This window comes from Aulostomus chinensis, chromosome 1, assembly GCF_037954235.1.
Source record: "Aulostomus chinensis isolate RoL2024-O1b breed Wild chromosome 1, RoL_Achi_v1.0, whole genome shotgun sequence".
Classification (NCBI taxonomy): Eukaryota; Metazoa; Chordata; class Actinopteri; order Syngnathiformes; family Aulostomidae; genus Aulostomus; species Aulostomus chinensis.
The window spans coordinates 63,149,132-63,172,854 of NC_141320.1; the positions used below are offsets into that span (position 1 = coordinate 63,149,132).

General features: G+C 44.0%; 2 protein-coding genes across 6 annotated transcripts in view; both read left to right on the forward strand.

Annotated features, from left to right (window-relative positions):
* The window catches only part of LOC147272686 (helix-loop-helix protein 2-like), a 26,645-nt gene extending 22,600 nt beyond the window's left edge, over positions 1-4,045 (forward strand). For 2 of the 3 annotated variants that reach the window (XM_086199606.1, XM_086199616.1), the window contains one exon: positions 2,078-4,045. In XM_086199606.1, coding sequence (XP_086055732.1) covers positions 2,112-2,483 — 372 coding nt within the window. In that variant the 5' untranslated portion in view covers positions 2,078-2,111 and the 3' untranslated portion in view covers positions 2,484-4,045. Of the gene's footprint in view, positions 1-973; positions 1,506-2,077 lie in introns of those variants that run through there. The other variant, XM_086199624.1, reaches the window with a different exon arrangement.
* A 1,805-nt stretch (positions 4,046-5,850) lies between these two features.
* Positions 5,851-23,723, forward strand: part of LOC147272687 (vang-like protein 1) — a 40,351-nt gene continuing 22,478 nt past the window's right edge. The window contains exons 1-3 of one of the 3 annotated variants that reach the window (XM_086199737.1): positions 5,851-6,173; positions 10,823-11,074; positions 18,255-18,512. In XM_086199737.1, the coding sequence (XP_086055863.1) occupies positions 18,442-18,512 (71 nt within the window). In that variant the 5' untranslated portion in view covers positions 5,851-6,173; positions 10,823-11,074; positions 18,255-18,441. The remainder of the gene's footprint in view (positions 6,174-10,822; positions 11,075-18,254; positions 18,513-23,723) is intronic. The other 2 variants (XM_086199724.1, XM_086199707.1) reach the window with 2 other exon arrangements.

A 23,723-nucleotide genomic window follows, 5' to 3' on the forward strand; every position in this document is an offset into this window, starting at 1 on the left:
GTGTTCTCCTTATCAAAGTAACTTTGGAGCCCAGTCCGCATGATAATGTCAGTGAGGATATAAAGGTGTTAGTACACATGTTGCCGTGCCAAACAACTTGACCACAATATGAATTATAAGCAGCTCCTGCAGGGAATGTGTGGACCAGAACACAACATTGCAAGAAAGTTTTTAGTCAGCAAAGCGAATTAATCTCTCGCTCGTTTTATTCTTGTCAGAAATGCAAATGGGTACTCAGTTGAAATTCTGCCCCGTTCAGATATCTTCTGCATTATCAACACACTTGAGTCCACACTTCAGCTGGTGGTGTTCATCTCAACTACAGCTGTACATTAGAACACACGTCAATAAATAAAACTTGCTTTTAAAAACAAAAACAAAACATGGGATCAAATATAAAAAAAACCTTAATTCAAGAGCATCATGGATCATTTGATGTGAAATCCATTTAAATGTTTCTATCAGGTTTATTTTGCTGTGGTGCTACAAAGCAGCTGTTTTTTTTTAATGTATTTACATGAATCTTTTTTTATAAGCCTGATCAAAAATGTATAATTTGACTAAATTAATTTAGATGATGAATATCTTACAAACAAATAATATGAAAAGCAGGTTCTGACTTTGTAGGAGCTCCTTTCTGTTAGAAGTTGAAAACCTCCCTCTTTTTTTTTTGCACTTTTGGAAATAAATATAGATTTTTTTTGTTTACTTGTTTGTTTTTCTGAAATCGTTCACCAAAACACAAAGGTGCATGGACACCCCCCCCCCCCTTTTCCATTCTTTATCATACACACACATCTCTGCTTTGCCCACTACACACTCCCACGGGAGAGAGGGAGCGCTTGAGGGCTGAGGGGCGTGAGGAAAAGGGTGTGTGTGTGTGTGTGTGAGGGAGAGAGAGAGAGAGAGAGAGAGAGAGAGATGGGGCGGTGTTAGACAATACCATTCCTCAAATATATTCCATCCCCTCCGTCCCTGAAGTGAGCCTTTATTAGTCGGGATCGTTTGGATCTTATCTCACATGTGACACTCGGAGGAAGAAAGAAGACGCGGATTATCTATGAACTGACTTCCGACCCGCTGGTTCCTGACAGGAGGGAGCCTCGCTTATCTCGCCTCTTTATCTCCTCTCGTACCGGCTCATGGACCAGTAGTCCCGGCTGCTGCTGCCGCCGCTGCTCCTCGACTATCAGCCCATCTCCCCTCTATTGTCTCTCCATCGCATGGCTCTCACTGGGGGCTGACTGATCTCTGCTCACATCATCATCCTCCTCATCCTCCTCCTCCTCCTCCTAATCTCTCCCTCATCTCCAAAGCCTCAGATCGCTTTGACCCGCTGAAACATTCCCATGTTTGCAAGTTCGCGGCTGAAGAAAAGTTTTTGGTGTGACTGAAAAGGCGCATCTGATGGTTGTTTGGCCGCTGGAACATGAGTTAATCTGGAGTTGGAGCGCTTTTTTTTTATTTCCCTGCAAGAATATTTGCCTCCAAACTCTTTTATCAAGGTGAGTTTAGAGTCGAGTCGTCTCACCGTCACCATTTGGTGTGTTTCTTTTTTTGTTTTTGTAAATGTCGTCACGTCCAGCAGATGTCAACAGTATTTTAGCCGTCAAGTCGCTCTGGCCTCAGCCCAGCAGATGTGTTCATCACACTGTGACAGATGGTCCTTTCTGATTATGGTAATTCAGCAAGAAACAGGGGAGTTTCTCCTTTAAAAAAAAAAAAAAAAAAGGGAAAAAAATCATCTTAAAATGTGCTTCATTTAAAATAAAAACTAAAAAAAACGGGAATATCTTCTGGGAGAAAATGCAAGAATGTTTTTTTAAGGCCTTATGGGCTGAAATAAATTAATAATTTCATGAATTTGGTGTCATTAATTATTTATGTAGCTTAATGTTATTATGCAATGTGGTTTTATGTGGCACCCAAACATGCCACCCCCCCCCACCACCCCCCAGGGGCTGAGGCCTCCGGCTGACGAGACAGAAACGTTCAATAACAGTTTTATTAAACATATTTGCAGAGAGAAGAATGAACTCATGTTAAGGCGGTGGTGGTTGTTTTTATTCCCGTGCAGGTACTGAGGGGTTTGAAAACAACCGAGGATAAAAATGATGTTAAGCCCGGACCAGGCGGAGGGGGACCTGTCCTGGACTCAGTCCGACCCGGAGACGATGCTAAACGGCCTGAAGGCGGCTGGATGCGCCTCGGACGAGCCCGCGGAGGGGGAGGACAGAGCCAAGTGTAAAGCCGACCAGCCCCTGAGCAGAGAGGAGAAGAGGAGGCGGCGGAGGGCCACGGCCAAGTACCGCTCGGCCCACGCCACCAGGGAGCGGATCCGGGTGGAGGCGTTCAACGTGGCCTTCGCTGAGCTGAGGAAATTACTGCCCACCTTGCCCCCGGACAAGAAACTCTCCAAGATCGAGATCCTCAGACTGGCTATATGCTATATCTCCTATCTCAATCACGTGCTGGACGTCTGAAGATCCTCCCTCCTCCCCCATGAGACATGATGTTTCAGTGGACTCATATTCTAAAGTAGTATTTTTGTAGCTGAAGTTGCTCATATTTTGTCTGTTTTCAGGTGGGTGAAAAAAAAAGAAAGAAAGAAAAAAAGTCCCGGATGATTGGCTCAAAGCTTCAAATTACCACCTGACACGAGCCGCTTCAGAGGTGGAAGCTTCCCACTGACCACATCTGGTCCCCCGCGTGCTGCTGGGGGCTTTGCAGGACTTTGCATGAGTCCACCAGTGTTGGTTGTCCAGAACTGCTCCAGACCGCTCCACTGAACACAAGCAACAAGCCGTTTGAGCTGTTAGATGCAATAATTAGAATCAGGAGCAGGAGGAGGATGAAGAGCCCCGCAGGCATGTATGTTCCTGCCACACACACACAAAAAAGACACGCACTAAAAAAACAAAACAAAAAAAAAACAAAACATCCAAAACGTGATAGACAGGAAACGTAGGTCTTATTTGGCAAGAAAATTCACGGGGTTTAATTGATTTTTCAGAATAAAAGTGTGATAGTGAGCCCTCCTCTCCCGCTACATCACCACTGGAGCGGACGAGGGAGCTGCTTTAGACTCTAGATTAGACGGTGTTTTCCGTAAAGGGGGAAAAAAAAAAAAAGATTCAATGCGTAAGTGCCACTTATGACATATAAAATTGTGACCTTAATCGTTTTTTTTTTGTTGTTTTTTTAAGTGTATGGAATTATTTATTGAATTGTGTTAATATTTAAAGCTGAATTATTTATGTTGATATCATAGGCTGGGGTCTTTTTGTATAAATGTTTGTTGCTTCTATATTTTAGGCTGTGAAATTGAACTTGATGGTGTTCTACTCTTTGAAAAAAAAAGGCACTTTTTTTTGTTGATCCATAGCATAATTTATAAATTTGATGTATGTTTGATGTATGTCATAATCTTTTTTTTTTTAATTATTATTTATTTCTCATGCCTATTGTCTATCAATAGCAACGATAAGCACTTCAAGATGGAGTTGAGTGGCTCCATAAATGTTTATTTCCCTAAATGTAGGAGGTTGCTGGCAGAACTGGGCTTCTCCTAAAATTTTTAATTTGAAAATATGTCAATAACCATGCGAGGAATGATTATGGTTTCCACCAACAAGGGGTTAATATGACTCAGAGGAAAACCTCTGTTTTGCTGTGACCAAAAAAAAAAAAGAAAAAAAAAGAATAATAATAGTAATGATAATTTCAAAAATCTGAATTTACTATCTTCAGTATTTTTTTGATTTATCTGTATTTTATTTATTTTGGTGCTTATTTATTCGTCTCTGCTTTGTATTACGGAATTTATTACGTAATTTTATAGTGAAGGAAAAAAAAACAAACAAACATATCCTCTATCCAAAGATTTTTTGTCTCTTCAGGGTTGTGTAGGCTACTTGTTGCTTTATGCAGATCTTTTGTAGTAGAGGTATCGTGTGACAGCTGGTTTCTAATGGACAAACTTTTCATATTTTCCGGTGTTATTTTTGATTAAAACGGAAATACTTGGGAAAAAAAAAACTTGTTTATTTTATTTTTTTATTTTTATTTTTTTAATTCTTAAAAGAAAAGATTGGGTTTGGATTTCGAAAAAGATTAGGTTGAACACGGTGACGACAACGCGGGATGACGTCAGCTTCACGCGCACGTGCAAAAAAAAAAAAATCATATGAGTGCTTAAATGCAACGCCAGATTTAACCTTTAAACTGTATGGACACACAACGCAGGATGAAACCCAGTGTAACAGAAAAAAACCCTAAATAAATGTACACACACATACACACACACACACTCTGAGTGGTCAGCAGCTAAAGGCAGTGGTAGCCTACATGTGTGCTCCTGGCTGAAAGGCTCGCTCCCTCCCCAGAGAGGGGGCAGGTGTTACTCCAGACGAGCCAAGACAACCAAATTACTGGCCGTCTGGCACCTCCCGTGGGAAACCCGAGGAGAGAGGAGGGATGGGAGAGATGGAAATTTATGAGCGAGTTTGCCACGCCGAGATGTAATATTGCCAAATGGTACGAGCAAAAAGATCCAAATATTTATATTCATTTGCAGTACAGGCCCATTCCCATCGATTGTGCTATAACAAGCTTGTAGAACGCTTTTATCGGAGCCACATTAGATTATCATGAGTGAAGCTGTTATTACAGGACCAGAGCCTTCCAGTGGGAATCGAACCCTCGGTCCTGGAAATACCACAGTTAGGCTGTTCCAATTGAGCACAATTATCCCTCCATCTATCTGTCTATCTATCCATCTATCCCTCCGTCTATCTATCTATCTATCTATCTATCTATCTATCTATCTATCCATCTATCTATCTATCTATCTATCTATCTGTGCATCTATCCATCTATCCCTCCATCTATCTATCTATCTATCCCTCCATCTATCTATCTATCTATCTATCTATCTATCTATCTATCTATCTATCTATCTATCTATCTATCTATCTATCTATCTATCTATCTACCTACCTACCTGTATAGAGTTGGCAGCTGTAGTGAAGGTTTCAAGGAAGAAAGCGACATTTCTCATTTCAAATCTTTTTTTATCTGTGGCAACAGAAGGTAACATGAAATGTTCTTTCCTCCTCGGCTCAAGGGCTCACGTGTCTCACCTCTGTCTCTCCCCCTCTCTCTCTTTCTCTCTCCCTCTCTGGCATCTGTCCGTCATCAGCCTCGGCTTGTGGGGTGCACTTTTCTTGTTTTAGCTCCCCCCCATAAAAAGTTATGCGTGCGTCGCTAAATTGGCAGCGATGAAGCTAAAATAATAGCGGCGTGTCATCTGTATCAGCAGATATGAGGCATTTTTAAAGTTTGACTGATACTGACGGACGATACATCCATCAAGAATGAGGAAATTATCATAAATATATCATTTATGGGCTTTTCTAAATGTTTGAGCGCGTAGGAAATGTGAATATCACCTGCAGTAGACTTACAAACCGAACATCCCCGCATTCAACAAAAAAGTGGCAGGGTTGCACGACTTTGACACATTTAAATGTTTGGTAATCATTTAATTTTCCTTATTAAATCTCCAATCAGTGTGTTTCCCAGGAAGAAGACAAGAAAAGCGCCAATATGTTGCATCAACAGATTGTCCTCTTCAGAAGACAAAACAAGCCCTGTGATTCTGGCATGGCGTGGAGACAGACTTCTGCTCAAGCTTATTGAATGGAGGGGTCCATCTGTAGCCCACGTCGCCGTGCAGCTCTACAAGGCCATTTGTGCTCCTCATCCTGAAAGCTTCCGTAGCATCAGTCCCCTTCAATTTATTCTTTACAAACCCCCCCCCAGAAGGTGCAGGGGAGAGAAAAGTGACAGGCGAAGCCCAAACTGCTGAAGGCACTGAACAGCCTGGCTGACAGTGAGGCCAGTGCACGCTTCTGTGTGTGTGTGTGTGTGTGTGTGTGTGTGTGTGTGTGTGTGTGTGTGTGTGTGTGTGTGTGTGTGTGTGTGTGTGTGAGAGAGAGTGTGTGAGAAAGTACCACGTTTCACCATGAACCCCCACCCACCCTCTTTACACTGTGGGCTTATGTAATGGTGGAGGCTGAGGAGTGACCATATGTCAGGAGGTGTGTGCAGACGGCAGGGGATTATACAGTGGCCATTATCAACGTTTGGGCATCTTCCTCATCATCATTCAGGTAAAGCCAGCAGCGCACGCACACGCGCACACACACAGACCCATTTAAGTCTGAGAAGTCGCTCGCTCTGTGTAAATTGGGCAGGGAGAGAGAGCATGACAACGAACGGCCATATGCTCACAGCACCAGGATGAACATTTGGAGGTTTTGTGCTGCCTCATTTTTTCGCCCTCTCTTTTATTCTCCCTCTTGTTGGGTGTTATGGGAAGTGTTCATGTTCAAGGCAAGAACTCCCCCATCAATATTACAACCCCCCTCCCTCTTGCCTCACTCATAGAGATGTGTGGAACCTGTGTGTGTGTGTGTGTGTGTATGTGTGTGTGGTTTGAAGGGTGCTCGTGCAGCAGAAGTACAAAGCCTGGTCCATGTGTTGAAATGCAGCCCCCGGGATGGGCCGTATTATCCCTGCCTACTTCACCAGCAGGGTCCCGGGGCTCGAGCTGGCTCGTGGCCCTTTGTCTCCAAACAGATGGAAATGGGCAGAGGAGAGGAGAAGTGGAGAATCAGAGAGAGGGAGGGAGAGAAGAGAGGAAAGGAGGAGGGAGGGGAGCGAGGAGGGGGGGGGGGAGAGAAAGAGTCAGTCTGTTCTCATTAAGTGGTGTATTGAAGACGACGTCCCCCCACAATGCGTCAGCAGCCGCGGATGGTTCCCCTCTCATTCAGACTCACGCTCGGACCATCTGTACCGTGGGCCTGTCATAAGGTGTGTGTGCATACATTAGGCTCCGGCGCACAAACCCAATCTGGCGAGTTAAAATGATGATATTCATTGGGTTTCAATTTAGTTAAGATCTTTGAAATCCAATTGTTGGGTCTTTGTTGTGGAGGCCTCGTTGGTTGTGAGTCAGTGTGAGTCACAGGGAGAGTTTATTCAATGTCCTGCTGTCCCTTTTGAGTCTAAGAGGGTGTACGTGCGCGCGCACACACACACACACACACACACACACACACACACACACACACACACACACAGCTGAGAAGCAGATTGATAATTAATGGATCCTAAAGATATTAAGGGAGAATTATCTCAACATTAGTATGACTTCTTTGTTCATCACTGCCCTCTTTGGAACTTGATTATCCTTGAAAGTTCTTCCAGACCAGAAGAAGTCGTCTGCTACGTGGGTTATTTTCATGATTTCTACTCCATTGAATATATTTTTTCATCATCTAGATTTTTTTTTTTTAGATTTCTTTTCTCAGCTCACAGTCCAAAGCCTTAAAATACCACTTTTGCTATCATAGAAGTCATTTTGAGTTTTTTTGCCCTGAAAAAATGACTTCAGTGAACAAAAATGTGTCACGTTATACATGTTGTTGTTTGGAATTTCTTTGGAACTTCATTTACAATTTTCATTGGTTGAATGTAAACTCTTAATGTCAGGTGACCTAAATTTTAACGTAGCGTGGCGCCTGAGGGTGGGCTGTTCCTGCTGGTCGCACACTTGCCGACGAAACCTTGTTCTTGGCACTCAAAAAGATTATAAAAGAAAAATAGACAATCTTGAATATCATCTAAGAAAATGAAACTGTGAGGAGAAAGAAGATTTAGAAATAAAGGAGCAATGTGCTGGAGGAGCATTTAAAACATTTGAATTGTCCAATAAAATGTCGTGTCGGGAGCTGAAAATCATTATTCAGTCGTAACACAAGTTTCCATGAATTTAAAAGACAAAAAAACCCGATCTGCTGTGCACATTCGGGTATTTGTGACTGCTTAATCTACGCTGTGGCACGTTGTGTTTATTACTTTAGCTCATTTATGTGCAGTAAACAGTGGGTGTGAAGTAGGAGATGTAACTTTGACTCATTCTTCTGATCTTAGATTCTATCACGTTCCCTCTTTTTAGATGTTTCCAGGCCACGTGATGTAACTTTTCCCCCCTCAGTTCAGTTTTTACATTTCTGGACAGCTTATGTCTGAAGGCCCACGTTGGCTTTCCCCTCCCGGGTTCACAACACAACACGAGGCCCCAACTATTCGGGATTGCGCCTTTAATTCATCCCGCTGGGTGTAACGTCTCATGTGTGAGTGAGGGGTCTCACCTGCATCCTCCCTCTGCATGTGTGGTCTCATAAACGGCATCTCTTCCCACTTCGTCTTCATTTTTTTTTTAACACGCTTTCATTTTTCCTATTTACCTCCCAAAAAGAAAGAAGGAATGAAAAAAAAAAAAAAGGCCCTAAACTCATAAAGTGCGTGTCTTTGGAGAGGAATCTATCCATCTTCCGGACACCAAATTCAATTGATCTCAGGGGTGGTGGTGGCGGCGGCGGTGGTGGTGGTGGTGGTGGTGGTGGTGGGGGGGGGTTTGCCTTCTCAATAGGGGCCATCTGCACGCGCTTCCCGCTCTGAATAAACATGAAATAGTGACAGCACGTGCTGCTCATCACCGGTCACGAGAGGCGTGTGCCAATGATGACGCAGCAGGCTCGCCGCTGATTGAGGAGGAACGGTTTACGACCCAGGTGATGATAATAATCTTATTGTGGAATCATATTTGACACGGAAATCAACGGATTTATGACTGAAAACAATCGATCTAGTTGTTTATCCAGATATGTTAATTTTGCCACCATCCTCTGTGTCAGTCACTGCATTAATTGCAGGTTCGATGTGCAGCTTTAAGTGATGTATTTGCGGCAAATTACCACATGGTGGCGCACTTATCTCAAACTAGGCTTCTGTTTTTGAAAGCTGCGGTATGCTGATGGGATTATCAGAAAGGAAAAAGAAAATATCACCGTTTAGTGAGTTTAAAAATTTGTAAAGTCTCTTCAGATTTTACATTTTACAATATAATACAAACTTTAATTTTGAAAATATCAATATGTTTATGAAAAAAACCCAATTTTGTGCATGTTGTTGCAAATGTGGGTGTAAATGGATATTGATAAAGAATCAAACGTGCCTCCTCTCCTCCATCCCCCATCCTTTACACCGCGGTGGTGTTTATTTGGCTCTCCACAGGGGATGGAGCGGGGTCGTGTACCAGTCATGACCTCCATTGTGTTCTGGAGGGCATGAGTTATATCTAAGAGTGTGTGTGAGGGGGTGTGTGTGTGTGTGTGTGTGTTGGGGAGAGGAGGGGGTGTAAAGAAGGACAAAATATTGATTCATACACAACCATGTAGCTGCTGGAGGCATCTTATGCCTTGTGGTTTGAACTTTCATGTGTGTTTGGTGTCTGGATGAACTGGCCTGTGTCCCCTTTGTCTCAGGACACAATAGAGGGAGAAAAACCCAGTCAGTTGATCGGAAGTGTGTTTCTACAACCACATATACTCAGAGAGGTTAAAGGTGCCTGCTGCAAACTGCTGAGGATATTTTGATATAATATAAATGCATCAAATCAGCTGATGCTTGTGGGGAAAAAAAACGAGTGAATTTCAGTACTTAAAGGAATATGAGGTAAAATCGGTCAGTTATTTAAAAAAAAAAAAAAAGTCAAGTTGTTCTTAGCGACTGTTGCATTTCTCCCTTTCATCATAAATCTCCCCTCAACTCAAAAGGCAGCGGTTTCAGTCTCACGTAGCTGACACGTATGTTTCTACGACTTTCTGGGAGAAGTTATTTGAAAGAAAAGCAAGTTTACATTCTCTTTCTAAGAGGACACTTCAACACCTCAGTGACTTCATTGTTCCTCTGTCAGCGACTGTGTCCCGGTCAGATTGTTATCAGTCTTTCTCTTTTATGTTCTTCCTCTGCGTGAGTGACTAGCGACTGTTGATGCAAGCGAACGAGCTGCGACAAACTCCTCATGTGTGCGTGTACGCATGGTGTCTTTACTCATAGCACGTCACACATGGTCATAAGTCCTCTTTGCATCTTTATGTTTACTGCAGCTGAATGTGGATCTGCTGGAAAGTGTCTTTGCGAAGTGCATTTATTAACATTTTTATGATGATGCAGGACAGAAAAAAATATGTAGTGTGTGTTTGTGTGTATGCATAGGACATACAGTACGTATACACACACACCATTGCATTTCCATTATGTTTCTATATTTCCACATCTTTGAGGACATTTTTCAAGACCATTCATTCTGTGAAAAGTCTGTTTATACATAAAAATAAACAGTGAAATCAGTGTAAAAATTTACCAGAATAGTAAATGTAATTACCATGTTTTGATATAACAACAACACGCATGTGTACGTATATCAGTATTAGAAAAAAAAGGACAGTTTTTTTTTCTTTGTCTTAATTGAACCAATCTTATATTCAGCTACTTGTGAAGTATAATTTCCAAGACCCCCCCCCCCCCCCCCCAAAAAAAAAGGTTCTGGCTTTATTTACTTTTCAAAAACGTTCAGATTTTTCATGATGATATAAATCCAGGAGGGGGAAACGGGGATGTATATGGAATCTATATTTTTACATTTTCTGATGTCATTTTTGAGAAACTGTAATGAGGTAAATATGAACATGTGAATTGATCAGATAAATGATGGTCCTGCTCTGTTTAGTGTCACAGAATAGGACCATAATTAAACTGATCAACTCTAGTGAGCCTAACCAGAGGCCTGGACCGCCTAAATGGAACATGGCTACAATTACACATATTATTATAATGGTTTTTGTTGTTTTTTTTTTTTTTTTGCCGCTATGCAACACACTAATTCCCTTTTCCTCGGTGTTTGTGGCAGTGGCGGCGGTAAACTCAGGCTCCTCTCGGTTGAAGACACCCCCCTAGCGTCCAGCTGTTGTACTACACCCCCCGCATGCTGTAAAGCACTGCCCCCTGTGAGATTCCTGACTGCCAGGGTGATTCCTCCGGTTACCAGGGACTGCTTCCTACTGGAGCCTCCCGTGCGCTCCGGGGCAACTCTTTTTTTTTTTAAAAAAAAAACCTCTGGATAAATTGTCAGCTACGGGAATGATTTCTCCACCGATAAAAGGTGAGTTGTGTTTTAATAAGGCAGGAGAAGGTGTAAGTCATATTCAGCACATGTTAGTGAGCGGCTGTGAGAAGCTCTGTGTCTTCCAGGCTAGAATGTCCTGTCTGTAGTCCCGGAGCCTACAAACATGTAGGTGCCCACCCTTTATTATACATACACACACACACACACACACACTCACACACACACACCGCACAAAGACTGTTGCTCGGTGTTGGTGTGTGTTTTATTAGCAAAGACCCGGGTAAACGCCCTTGCTGTCTACCTGTGTGAAAGGCTTCAACTTCATTTGAATGCCCTCGAACTGCGGTCACACGGAGGCACTAACTAACAAACTAACAAACTAACTAGCCAACCCAAGCCGTTGAAGTTAACCAGTTTGTTGTGGGCCTATATCACGTCGTGTGTTTTACATCAACGGGGTTTTTTTTTTCCAGTGACAGAAACAGTCTAACATAGTGGGAACAAGCGGAAAGTCTCATACCGGGTCGACAGGATCTGGTGCGCCGCAGCTCAACTGTAACCTGCGGCGGCAGAGTTGACGCGGACGGATACGCGTTAGCCCCCCCCAGTTCCCAGCCGCAGAAAACAATTAGTAAACCAACCACATACTAGACCCCCGTCTGTTGGTGCGTTGTTGTTGTCCGTAGCCGTCATAGTAGAGTGAGGGAGAGAAAAGAGGCAGACTTTGGAGGCCACGGTGAAACCAGGGAGTTTCCTGGCACCAGGAGCGCCTGCCTGGGTCACAGGTAGAGGCTGGACCCTGCTCAGGAGCTCCGCCAGCTTCTACACGTCCGTCCTCACTGAAAGTCCCTATATGTTGACTCTCTCAACACTGGTCCAGCTCAGAAACGATTCGAGAGCTGCAACTTATTCCATGTGGTTTAAAAGTGCTTGTTAATGTCTTATAAAACTGGTGGCATGTGTCGAGCAGGTGCTGCTGCAGCATGAGCTCATCAAGAAATGATTAACTTGGTGCTGCTTGCAGGAGTCTCACTGACTCTGCTGCTCTTACATGACACATTTATGAAGAGAAATAAGCTCTTAGAAAATCAAGTTATGATGTGAAACAGAATAAACAGTCGTCTAGCACAGAGAAGTAGTTGCTGGTTGTTTAACTGCTTTAATTATTCTCAGATTCGCATTTAAAGTGCTGAACTAGCTCAGTCATTACTAATTCAAGTTAAAACGTCTGCCTATCAGAAATGTGACAAATGCTAATAAGACAGGAAGTAGATTCTTTGATATTCAAAGACAGCTGAGTGATTTTTATTTACTTTTTTAATTTAGAAGTATTAACGCTTGTAAAAACTTTACAAGAACGAGAGCGTTAGGAATCCTGTGTAAGGTGAAAGAAGTTCAGCACTGTTATGAACTGGAGTCATCACTTCTGTTTGTCGAAGGCTTGTATTAATTATAGAGTGGACACAACGTTACGTAAAAAGCTTATTTCTGACGTGAGTACCACAGAAAGTAAAGTTTTATACGTTACTGTTTTACTTCATTTCTACTTTACAAACGATGACCTCACAGTTCTCCGGTGCTCTGATTGGTTAATAGCTGAGCTGTTGACACGTCTACGTCCAAAGATTTATGTTCAAACCCATCAAACTTGCTTTATGACAAGTGCTCCCAGCCGTGAGTGCCAGCAGGAAACTGGTCAGTCGACTGACCACCAGCTCAAAGTGTAGTTGCCTAGAAACAAAATGCAACAGGTAAAAGCTGACGTGAATCCAGCCGGCATCACTAAACTGAAACTACAGGCAGCTTTTAACGGCGGAAACTCTGTTTAACAGTCCTCAGCTGCCTTTCTGGTTCCGTTCAGACCTGGCTGGGTATCCCAGCTTGAATCCAGTGACAGTCTGGAATGTCTATTGAATTCCACAGAAGTAATGACCCTCATTTGCACAGTCATGAACAGCTACACAGCAAACATGTGATGGGGCCAGACTTCCCCAGCGCCTTGTTTTCATGTTCCCTCGTGTCCCTGCACGTCTTGTGACTGCATCAGTCACACCGCTAGCTCTGGCTGGAATGAAGTCACCCTTTTGCATGTAATAATGTTCTTTATTACAGTGTGCAGTTCACTCTAGTGTGTGTGTGATAGTAGCGGTCAGCTGCAAGCTGATCTCTGGACCAACAGGGTAAACCAATGTCATTTTTTTATGGATAGCAAAAGACCATCATTGAAAGTCAAATATCACAATCTCGAATAAACTACGAAGGGATTATTATTCCCTGTTTTTTTTTTTTTTCAAGTGAAGCCATCTGTTACAGAGTAAACAGGTTATATCTCTAAAAGCTAATGAGCTTCTAAGCATCTTAGCATTTGTACAAGCAGTGTCCTGTCAATAATTTGAGTTGTGCTCTTTTGCTGTTGCCAGGTTATTCCCATGCAGATATTAACTGGGGACTCAGCCCATCAGTGATAGATGTTTGATTGCTGGACGTATCAAAAGAAAAGCCATGAAAGTCTGTTGGCGATCAGAATGAATCACTGCTGGGGTGTGAAAGAGCGACGGGGGCTTTCCACTTCTTGTCTACAAAAGAAAGAACGGATGAATGGCTTGAATGAAAGGAGGTTTCAGATGAAAACATAACACAACGGCCTATCTGGTTCATTAGATGCTTAATTTGCTGCTTTACACAGGAAGGCTGGACGCCGCCCCTCGCCGTGTCTTGCTCACTCCCACTCGTACAGTAAGTGGGTCCTCACAGGTTCATGAGCAGGGCAGGAACTTTGAGGGTCACTGACTGTAGCCTGTTTGGTGGCTGTGTGTATGTGTGTGTGTGTGTGTGTGTGTGTGTGTGTGTGTGTGTGTATTAAGGAATTAAATCAATCCTCATATGACACCTGTCAATCAAATCTATTGCGAACAAAATGACCAACCAAGAGAACTCTGTTTGTGTTCTGGTGCGAGAACAAATGAAAACAGCCCCCAAAAAAAAGTTGGAAATCTGCACAGGCGGTTTGTCTCTTCATGGGTGTCTGTGTTTATTTATTTGTTTGTCAGATGATGCAGAAACGAGCAGGTGAATATTCATCTATTGTGGCAATCTCTCAAATTGGAGCAGCAATGATTAGTGGAATGTCAAACTCTTTGTGGCACCAGCAGGTCCAGTGTGAGCAGCAGAACTCTTGCTAATATTGATCTATGACGTGCTAAACTTCGTACTGTGCTAACAGCTCCACAGTAGCGGCTGTTCTGTAGCTGTTTCCATTCTTTCCACAGAGTCTTGCCAAGTGGTGACTACTGTTATTGGATGTGATGTGTGAGGTGCAGCCTTGCAGCAATGATTCCTTTGCTGCTGCGGCAGCGGCGGCGGCGTGTGACAGCAGATGTCTGCAGTCGTGTAACTTTGCTCTGAAACAGTGCTCGCAGATGAAAGTGTGTTTTCTCGGGCTAGTCTGTTGACACTCCCCGTTCAGGCCCCTGGATGTTTATTCTCTGGTTGTTCCTCAGGTGTACGCTCAGGTTGTTACACCTGCTAGCTCCTGTGTATTTGCATGGGAGTTTCTGTGTTTTCCCATGTAATAATAGGATTGAGGTCTGCTTGTTTTGCGGGGGTTGTGTTATCTCATGGACTGGACTGGCACACGGGAGTCTGCTCTGACAGAGACTCATGTAGCCCTGATGGAGCCTGGGCCCTTCATTCTGGACTGCGGTGATATAATTCTCCTCCTCTCCTGCTTCTTGTTGCCAGTGTTTGCAAGGACAAACTGGCAGCTCAGCAGGGGTCTTGGATTATTTGGAGTCCCTCCCTTCTCTCCATAATGGGGGGGGGGTTTCTTATTTCAGACTTGAAGTGGCTCCGCTCACCAATTTTCTCTGGCATAGCAGCGACATAAACCACATGTGAGAACTCCCACGTATCCTGTTTCACTTCCATGGAGACCTCAGAGCCTCTGGGTGGACTGGCAGCCTGACGTTGAGTTCAGTTTTCGTCTGAAACGGTCTGAGACGATGTGGAAGCAGACGGCGTGGAAATCTACCGGAGCATCTTTTAACCTTGCTGCTTGTAACTCAGGATGCACTCTGCCTGAACCTGGACCACGCACTCATTTACCCCTATTAATCTCTCATTGAGCCGCGCGCCCTCGCCTTTAAGAGGATTAAAGCAGGTGATGGAAATGCCTCTGTGATATTGTCCAGCTTGCTTCGCGGTCTGGGCAAGACATTAATTATTTTGTCCACCTGCCACTGTTGAGGATGCAAATCTGTTCTCAATTTAAGGCCTAAATCTAAAGTTTTTCTTTCAAGTTGGTCAGAGATCTATTTACCCAAAGTCAGTTCCCATACAGAAGTCTTAGACTGCTTGTCGGCATCATGACCCCTAGCTTGCTCTGTGACTTGCTCCACATTTAAATCCATACTTCCCCTAAAAATGTGAATAACATGTATTTTGCCTCTGACAAAGCGGTTTACAAACTAGGTAAACTAACTATAACATCCCTGGAAGATGCACTTGAGTTTTTAAAATTGGTTTTTCTTGGACAGTTTTGCTTTTGTCAGCCGTCAGTCTCTACTAGCTTCAAGCTAAATACGCGTGGCTGGCTCTTTCTGCAATCTGGAGCCACAGAGAAACGATGCGGGGGAGGAAAAGCATCTCTGTGAGCACAAGCCACCTATTTGTGAGTACTTGGAGAACAAAATGCACTTTTCTGAGTATTGATTTTAAGTTTTATAAATGTTATGTTCAGTGTCAAACTACCCTGAAAAACATCTCCCGTCTTGACCACAGAAAAATCCTCTGAAGGAAATAAACCCGTTTTGTATTGGGGGAACTTTGAGTATTCAGCAGGAAGAGTCAGGATCAGTCATTCTGCCGGTGAGACTGGAGAACCAGTTGTGTGAGGATTTGTCACCGTGTGAGGACGATTCATGCATTTAAAATGATTTGCAGAATGAGTATATACAAATATGCAGTTACGCAACCTTCAAAGCACTTTCAGGCGACAGTGACTGTCACGCAAGGATGCACGCACACGCAGGCACGCACGCACGCACACACACACAGACACACCATCACACTAGTCACTTACAGATGTGCCGACACAACACACCTCACAAGTGTTTTCCTGCCGGAGTGTATTTCTGGACCCAGTGATGTGTGTTTCCATCCAAGTAGAAGATAAGAGAAGTTTGTGGGTTGAAGTTGGAGAAGCAACTGTTTCTGGCCCAGTTCTGAATGAAGAGAGGAGGAGGGAGGGAGGGAGGGAGGGTGGGAAGGGGGATGCTTGCTCAATTTCTCATCACCTTGAAGGTGACTGCAGCCATAAATCAGCCATAAATCTTTGGGTTTGTACTGGAAGCTCAGCCTGATGGCAGACGGAGAGCTGCAGCTTCAGACTTTGTCCTGACAGAGAAGGGGAGGAGGATGGGCAGGGGAGGTGTTTTTAAGCCCTCTGGTTGATATCCATTCAGGTTTAATCTCAGCTATATTGGTAATTAATAGCATTGATGATTATTTTATGCTTTTTGGTTTTGGTCTCTTTTTGAGTTCATCTTTAACTTATTGTGTATCTCATCTTCATCTTCTATCTTGCCCAGAGCACTTTAGGTGTGTGTGGGTGTGTGTTAACTATTTAAAAGTTTGCCTGAAGCTCTCAATGATTCATGTTTTGTATTTGTCCCTCTCCCTGTGTGCACTCATTCAGATGTGCTCTTTTTAGAGTCTTTTAAGCCATAAAAAACTATCAAACCCCTCACTTTCCACAGCAGGCAGCTTTCCTCTGATATTGTTGATCAAGAGCACACGGTGAACTGCCTCTTATCGTTTCGTCTTTCCCCTTAATGCGGTCTTTCAACTCAAGGAATGTGTATTGCATTACAGGGGCATGTTGGTTTTAACGGTCTTTTGGTATCTCAATCTATTTGATGCTTCGGTTTACTTTGCATCTGCAGATTGTGACGACTCTCTGCACGTTTTCCTGCCTGCGTATCCTCATGGGGAAAGAATGCAGCTTGATTTAAAGAAATGTGGCGCAGGTCACCTGAAGTGGCAACGCAGCCAGCAGTGTTTGGGTCTCTTTTCCTGGATTTTCTTGGTTGAGATGCAAGTGGCACTTTAAAAAAAAACAAAAAAAAAACCCAGCTAAAATAAAAAGATGAGTTACAACAATGATAGTTAAGCTCCAAAATAAGAAGTAGCTAACGTTCATAGATCAATATTTATGAGCCAACAAGAGCAGCATCATCTTGACTGGCTCTCACACCAGCTGCTCACTCTTACACACACACACACACACACACACACACACACACACATATACACACTGCAGTGTCTGAACAGATAAGTGCTACAACAGCTGGGGACCACATCTTGCATTCCTCTGTACATTTGCACAACAAACGCACTGAATCTTAATTTCATATAATCCTGACCAGTCTTAAAGTCTTTACAGGCCTTATTTAATTTTGTTTCTTGTACTTGATGATGTAAAAACATCTCCAACTCTATTAAAGTTAATATAATTTTTAAGTTTTGATATTAATTATAGGCAGCTACAGCTGGTGGGAGAATTTCATTATGGTGCGTTGTTTGCCGAGTGAATATAAATGTATGTAAATGAACAACACGCCTCTCAATTTGTCTTTCTTTTTAGTCTGTATGAATTAACCCCGATGCCTCAGAAGAAGTTGATTTATCCTGTTACATTGTTGACTACAACTGGACTTTTAGAATACATATGAATATGTTAATTGTACGAACATGCTGAAGGTAAAAGGAGGCCAGATAGTGTTTGTTCTTCTTTCTTCAAGTGGCTACATCTCTGTCTCATGGAGGTTTCCCTGCTTTTATCCGTACTTGCTTTATTTCTTCTCTCTAAACTTGTCAGCGCTAAATCGTTTGCGGCGTGTCTGACTCCAAACCGCATCTGAAGAGCAGTTGTTTGCCGTATGGGAATAAGAGTAAATTGTTGTTTCACGGTTAGCAGCCTTTCTTTCGTCTGGCATGCTCAGCTGGAATGTAGGCTCCTGAGAGCTTCCTGTAAAGTAGAGCGTTGTCACTATGCGGGTGTGTCGATGCAGAGGGGGATTTTAATGTAGTGGCAGATAAACACAAGCACTGATGAGCAGTAATGCATGATAGCCTAAAAGAAGAGATAATGAAGAAGCGACTGGGCCTGGAATGGTCTTTGTTTATTGACACATTTTTCTTTCTTCCTCTTCCCCAGATTGATGTTTCCTCACCTCAAGGTCCCTCTCAAACCTGTCCGCCAACAGCTCGCCACCTCTGTCATCCTCCTGAGTGAACCAGTCAGTCGCCGTTTCCTCGACAAGGCCGACAAAGTTCCGCCGTGTCTGCCAGCGGTCGAACTGAGCGGCCTCTGAGCACAGCTGCCTGAGCAGCACTGCCCGGCCATGGACACGGAGTCCACCTACTCGGGTTATTCCTACTACTCTGGACGCTCGCGGGGCTCCCACAGGCATGGGTGAGACTGAATTCCTGCTCTGTTTCTAGAGAGTGGAGCTGATGTCAGTGTGTTCTTCACATGTCGACAAGTCCTCGCAAATTTGTGTGTTGATGGATCAGTTAGTGAAGGAATTTTCTGATAATCAGTGACTTGTTCAGGACGGGACAGTGTGACCATGCAAATTCTGCTGGTCCATAAAAAAAAAACTGTATTTGTGTGGGAGCTGCTTGAGTGAAATGGAGAGGATTTGAAGACTTTTCCAGGGCAGCGAATGAGGAATCGATGGATACGTGTTCCATTGAAATGGAAGAGTAATCTTTCAAAAAATTATGTGCAAACACAAAAGGGGAAGAAAGCAACATGTTAATAAGATAACTCCTGAAGCATCAATGATTTGTCTCAAATCTCCCAGCAGGCTTTCACTGAACAAATGTGAAAATTAAAAAAATGAGTATATCAAACGTTACTCAGAACTACGCTAGAGGGATTTAGTAGTCAGGCTGGTAGAAAATATCATGAAACAAGACTAATAACTAATAGCTGATAAACTGATAGCCGGTCCTTCCCTCTTGTGAATCATGCAGAGCTGCAGTGGAGTTCAACACCCTCACCCTTCCTCTCCCTTCTCCATCTTATCTCTCATGCATCTCTGTCTTCCTCTGTATCTTCCAGCGTGTGTACGGCCGTGTGTGTGTAGCAGTGTGTGTGTTTGTGTGTGGAGCCCTCAGCCAGCGTTGTGGTATTAGTCTGTCAGCAGGGAAATGGCCGCCCCAGGAAGGCAGCAGCAGACAGGTGCTGGAGAGGCCTGACTGACTGATGGCTCAGCGGATGTGCGGAGAGCCTGAGATGAGACACGGCTCTTATTCCACAACAGACCCTCATCGCCATACATCTCCTCCGTTCTCTGCTGCCGCGCCGCCTCACGCCGCCACCTGTTGCTGTATTCCCGAAGCTCTTCCCTCAGTACTCTCTTGTCATCATCCCCTCTCTTCCGTCCCTGGCCTCTTTGCTGCTACTGTGTCTTTCTTCCTCCCTCTTCAACCTCCTCACGTCACACTGGCTTCACTCTCAGCCTGCTTTCTTTCTCCTGTTTGATATGAACACAGCAGCTGCCCTTTTCTTTTGTGTTCATTCTTGACATCGTCTTGGTATCAACACCCTTACATGAAGGGGCATCACTTGTTACTCACATTCCAGGGGCCAGGAATATGCTCAAAGTTACACAAACTTGAATGGAAGATAGAGGGGAGAGGTTGTGGTTGCTAACGGATGGCGGCGATGGCAGTGGCTCCTTCTCTTTCACTGTTTCTGCAGTTTTTCATGTGAGTGACAGAAAATTGGAAAGGGACATGTGGGATTCTGTGCCAGGCTCTTTTTCCGCTCCTCTGCTCTTCTGCTCCAACCATGACTGTGCCAAAGCCACCGGCTGGCCTCTAATTTGATACAAGAAACCAAACTGTTGCCTTTGAAACCCTTTGCCATCCTCGTCTGAAGGTAATCTTTCATCAACGAGGGGTGCCACGCAGGATCGCTGCGCTCTGGCTGCGATGCCAGGCTCAGATGCATCCATGAAGGAGTTTGTTTACTATACACACCAGGGGTGGGGATCTTTAGGCGCCGCATGATTTGATTCTGATTCACATGTTTAATTAAATGCATTTTCTACTATTGGCAGAGAGTTCATAATCATTCATCATGAAACAGATGAATTTATAGATGTCACTTATTTAAAAAAGATCCTTGAATGAAACTCTGCACACCTCCTTGGCTGAAGTCTGCATCCTGAATGAGTGTTGACAAAAGGGTAGAGACCAGGATGTCTCTACCCTTGGATGCAACTCCTGAACACCAAAAGCGTCATCTGGAGTTCTGACCTCTTCATTGGGGCAGTCGTCATGTCAAGAGTTGTTTAAAAAGTCTGCTGATCCACGCGTTCACTGTGGCGAACGCTCCCCAAGCTCAACACTTTTTTAGGTTTGCTAATGAACCACTTTTAAGTTATTTCACCATCTTTCCAAAGTTCCCCAAAGCTTGTCTCCTTCGCTCTTGTCAATGTTGAGTGTTTAAATGATTATTAAATTGCAAATCTCACATTAGCAGCTGCTCATGCGGAAAATTGGTTCTTTTTGGTTGCTATAGCTCCAATTACAGGCAAGTGTGCATCATTCACATGGGGCCAAGTGAGTAATAGAAGCAAATCCATTCACATGAACACCATTTGGGGGTTCAAGGGTGACACTCTTTTTAAAGGAGACTTTGTAAGTTGAAGTTGGTGGAAAAACTATGATGGCAGCATTGACTCGTGCAGGTGCGTAGGTTTCCCCGGCAACCGGCTACAAAACCCTCCACTGATAATCTGGGGTGCCATGCTAGTTGGCTCTTCTCCCTCTTCACCCCCATCATCAAGTGTTCAAGAATAAAAAAACAACTTCCTGGACCTAATTGTCAGGATGGTGCACCAGCTCGCCAGGCAACCCCCCCCCCCGCCCCATACTGTTCCAAATAGCCCCACCCATACCAGGGATCCACACTGGAAGTCATATTTCATTAATCAAATCATAGCAGAGCGAGCTGTTGGAATACCAATGAGCCTGCATGCTAATGAGGCAGCAAGAGGATGTGGGAAGGGGTGTGTGTGTATATGTGTGTGTGTGTGTGTGTGTGTGTGTGTGTGTGTGTGTGTGTGTGTGTGTGTGTGTGTGTGTGTGTGTGTGTGTGTGTGTGTGTGTTAGGGAAGAGGTGAAACAACTGTGCGAACTCCCTAGAACGTTGCTGAGGGAGGAGTGGGAGAAGGGGGGTGGGGGGGCTGGTACACAGTAGAGGATCTGTCTGAACCAGAGCCTGGCTGCTGCCTGCAGGTCTGCTCGCCTGTGCATTTCCACAATGGCACATTTCATAATGCTTGTTGTGCTGTTTGTTGAACCCACATCTTCTTTGTGTCTTTGTCTTACACGCTTGTATTCTCGCAAATGTGACAGCCAGGTGTTCTGTGCCTTTAGGTCCCGTCTACAGCACCATCTCCTCCATCAATCACACTTTCACACTCACGATTCCTTTTGCTTCTTCTCGCCTGTTATTTTCTCCAGATAATCGAGCAGCCTTGGCAGTGACCTCCATGTTACCCCGAAATTCTGCTTTTGACATCTCCTCACAGGTGTTTGCCTTCATGCAGATGTGGGTTATGAGACTCTTGTAAACACGCTTGAAAGAATCCGCTGTTTCCTCATTGTTTTAACATCACTATCCTGTGGGTTTTTTTTTTTTTTTTTTTTTTACACAAACACCGTCTTGAATTGCTGGAGTATAAATTTCCTCAAATCCCCCAAAATAGAGAGGAGAACTCCGCTGACAGAGTTGCTCCAAACTGTATCATCCAGCTTCTGCACAATGCTGTCGTGCTCCATGCCAGAGTAACAGGCATTTGGTACACAAACACAAAATTTTAAACTCTGCACATCTCAGAGACGCTGCTCTCTCTCCCACCCAGCACTGCTTTTGATTCTGATGATGACCTTGAAGTCGGATCCCTGCTTTCTGTGCCCCCACCCCCCAACCCCCGCCCCATCCACATTATCACTCCCCAATTAATAATCATCATCAGTGACAGCTCTTGACTGATGATCGCTCCTGCTGGAATAATCACCGCTGTGATGATTGGAGCCACGATAACATTTAAAGCAGTTATGATAGTTGTAATACATTTAAAGGCTGACATCATCCTCCTAATCTGGGTGTGTTAGATAAGCACGTTACTCGTTTTCGATGGGGAACTTTCACGGATGATACTCCTCTGAAAGGAGACGGGTGGTTGTGAAATAAGACGTGGGATTGGGTTGTTTTTATTATTTTTCCCCCTGCGTCCACATTTAAACGGAAGTACAAGAATAGAGGCGGGAAACCGAGCGGGTAACACCCTTTAATCAAAACACTTGGATTCAACACAACTATTAGAGCAGCAGTTCCTGTGCTGTCAGTCATACTGTTTCCTCCATTAGCGCAGCAGGCAGGATGTCCTGTATATTATGGTTATGAATTGTTATTGTGTGTGAGAGAGAGGAGCGTCAAAGGGTCACTTCAAGTTTGAGCTTTTATTCATGGGAACCACTTCGATTTGCAGCGTCAGACTTTCGTTTTCTTTGACCAGGTTTCCTCTTTTTGTTGGTCTTGTCGTAAATGAAATATCAGTATTTTCCAGCGTTGGTAAAATTTCAAGCCATCATCAGCTCAGTCAGTCCTAAAAGTACCTTTTCGTTTGTCAGATCTTGGCTAAAACTATCAGGCATGTACTTTAACATCCAAGATGGTACTGTAGTAGTGAACGGGGGAAGAAAGCAGATGAGGGATTAAGTGTGGTAATGGAGCTCTGCCAGGCACTGTGCCATGTGGCCATGCTGATGCTGGGCGGAGGATGCGGAGACCCGCTGGTTACGCAGGATTAGGGCTGTAAGTGCAGGGGGTCAGCGTGGCTAATGGAGCTCATATGTTGGAGCTCACAGCGACAGAGGGTAGAGAGTGATACAGAGATGGAGGGGGAGGAGGAAGAGGAGGATGTGGGGCAGAGGTCACTCAGGCTTTATACCCGTACAGAAATCAGATGGAGGCCAAGACAGAACCCGGTTTAATTTCCCCACCTTTGCACAGGGAGCAGCTCTGGTCTTATCTGACTGCACCACCGCCATCTGCTCTCACACTGTACATGCTCCTATATGAAGCTGTCGTTCTCTGACATAACCGCCATCCCCTAAGCTCTTCCCTGTAAAACAGGTCAAATCAAAAAGCAAGGAAAAGATCAAAGGTCAAGGTGATTTAAACAATACAGTAATCCTGGTTGGCTTGAGCAGCAAGTGCGGCGCTGTAGTCAGGATACAGCACAACTCAGTAGGGTCAGGAATAGTTGGAGTTCCCCTCAGTGACATTTTTTTCGGATCCTGTGAGAAATGAAACCAGTGCAGTATGTTAACAGCCTTGAAGTGGAGCAGTGAATGTGAGCAGCAGTGCTGGATCGCATTCAAGCATTGTTACCAACTGATGACTTGTGCACTGGGAGGTAATTTTAGTCTAGGACGTGAATATCAGATTAGATGACGACAATAGTCATGATCCAGGCCCCTGGAGATGATGGTTATCCTGCATGGGATTGTGTGACACATGTAATTGTCATAAAAACTCAATAAGCTGTCTGATTGAATCTGAATCGTGGCCTTCCGACCCCTGCGACTTTATACAATA